The following is a 1,327-nucleotide window of genomic DNA, read 5'->3' as shown; positions in this document are numbered from 1 at the left end:
TGACATTTTCTCATGTTTGACAATAAATTAGATTTAATACTCGAAATTAATTGCTTCTATGATTTAGTATATAGCTTATGCGATTAAAAATGGGACATGGTTCAATTTCATGGGAGCGTCTTTTTCTCGTACTTTTAAATCATAATATAGTGAGTGTAACATCCTAAGTTTTGGAAGATTAACTATGAAAGTCCTTAAACTCTATATTTTATCATTTATTTTGTTGAACTAAATGATAATCAAGGAGTAAATAATGAAGAAAAAAAAGAGACGAGTAATGATCTTGAATTGATTAAATTGCCTGAGAATTAGGTGCTAGTTCATTTGTATGAAGTCGATATTCATGCATGATCCAGTCTGACTTTCTGCCTTGTGGCGTTCGGCCTTCATAGAAGACAAGTGTCTTCCTCATTCCAATTACTTTAGAAGACTTAGAAAAAATGGCCTTGTCTCTCCCAGTTGCTTTCCAGAATCCAGAAGCTGTGGCCCTATTTGTGCGAGTTCCGCTTGGATACTTTTTATCCTTATGACTGAAGAAATACCACTCATTTTGCTCCTCGTACCCATGCTTGCATCTATCTGCATAAACAAAGGAAAGAGGTTTGTAGACATATTCTTGTTTAGTACCATACAATATACTTCTAGATAATGAAATTAATATGGAGTATTTGTTAAATTGGGAACTTCTATTGGTATATATTTGACTTGAATTATATGTTATTTTAGAAATATAAAAATGAGGAAATCTTTCACTTCATTTTTTTTTTCTTGTTTAGTGTCATATGTCTATACATGCATACGTTGGAGCTCCATGAAGAGAGTTAGATTCACATGTCTATACATGCCACAATTATTAATAATTAATTTATTTAAAATATTAATATATCAATTACCTTGGAGCTCCCATGGCTCAATTTTATAGAGGTCTATGTCTGTGATAACCTCCATATCAATCCTCTGGCAAAAAATTTTCCTTGTTAGGTAGTAACCCACAAGCTCCTCTTCTGTTGGGTGGAATCTAAAACCTGGAGGGACACAGGACTCCACTTCCATTTGCTGGCCTCTCCTGAGGGTGTGAAGTAAACGCAAACAAATTAGAATGTGCCAAATAATGGTAACATATATGACTTCCAAGCAAAGCAATAGATGTTGTATATTTCACAGTACAAAGTTTGCATTTGAAGTGAAAAGGTTAATAAATTGCCAAATTAGTATTATTAATTCCTAAGAGGCCATGTGGAGTCATTTTTTATTTTATTTTATTTTTTTAATTTTAATTTTATTTTATATTGTTAATGTTTTGATTTGAAATGAACAGAATGATAAG

General features: G+C 32.0%; 1 protein-coding gene across 1 annotated transcript; it reads right to left on the bottom strand.

The window, feature by feature from the left end:
• Window positions 1–301: 301 nt before the first annotated feature.
• On the bottom strand, window positions 302–1,053 carry LOC110037342 (NAC domain-containing protein 37-like; the record flags this gene model as incomplete). The annotated part of the gene is made up of 2 exons (XM_020741969.1): window positions 894–1,053; window positions 302–579 (listed from the first exon to the last, which is right to left on the bottom strand). Coding segments are annotated over exons 1-2 (438 nt in total), but the record flags the coding sequence as incomplete, so codon positions are not given.
• Between the last annotated feature and the right edge of the window lie 274 nt (window positions 1,054–1,327).

This window comes from Phalaenopsis equestris, unplaced genomic scaffold (assembly GCF_001263595.1).
Source record: "Phalaenopsis equestris unplaced genomic scaffold, ASM126359v1 Scaffold218850, whole genome shotgun sequence".
NCBI lineage: Eukaryota > Viridiplantae > Streptophyta > Magnoliopsida > Asparagales > Orchidaceae > Phalaenopsis > Phalaenopsis equestris.
Note: the sequence above shows the minus strand (reverse complement) of the source record. Positions and strands in the feature narration are given on the sequence as shown.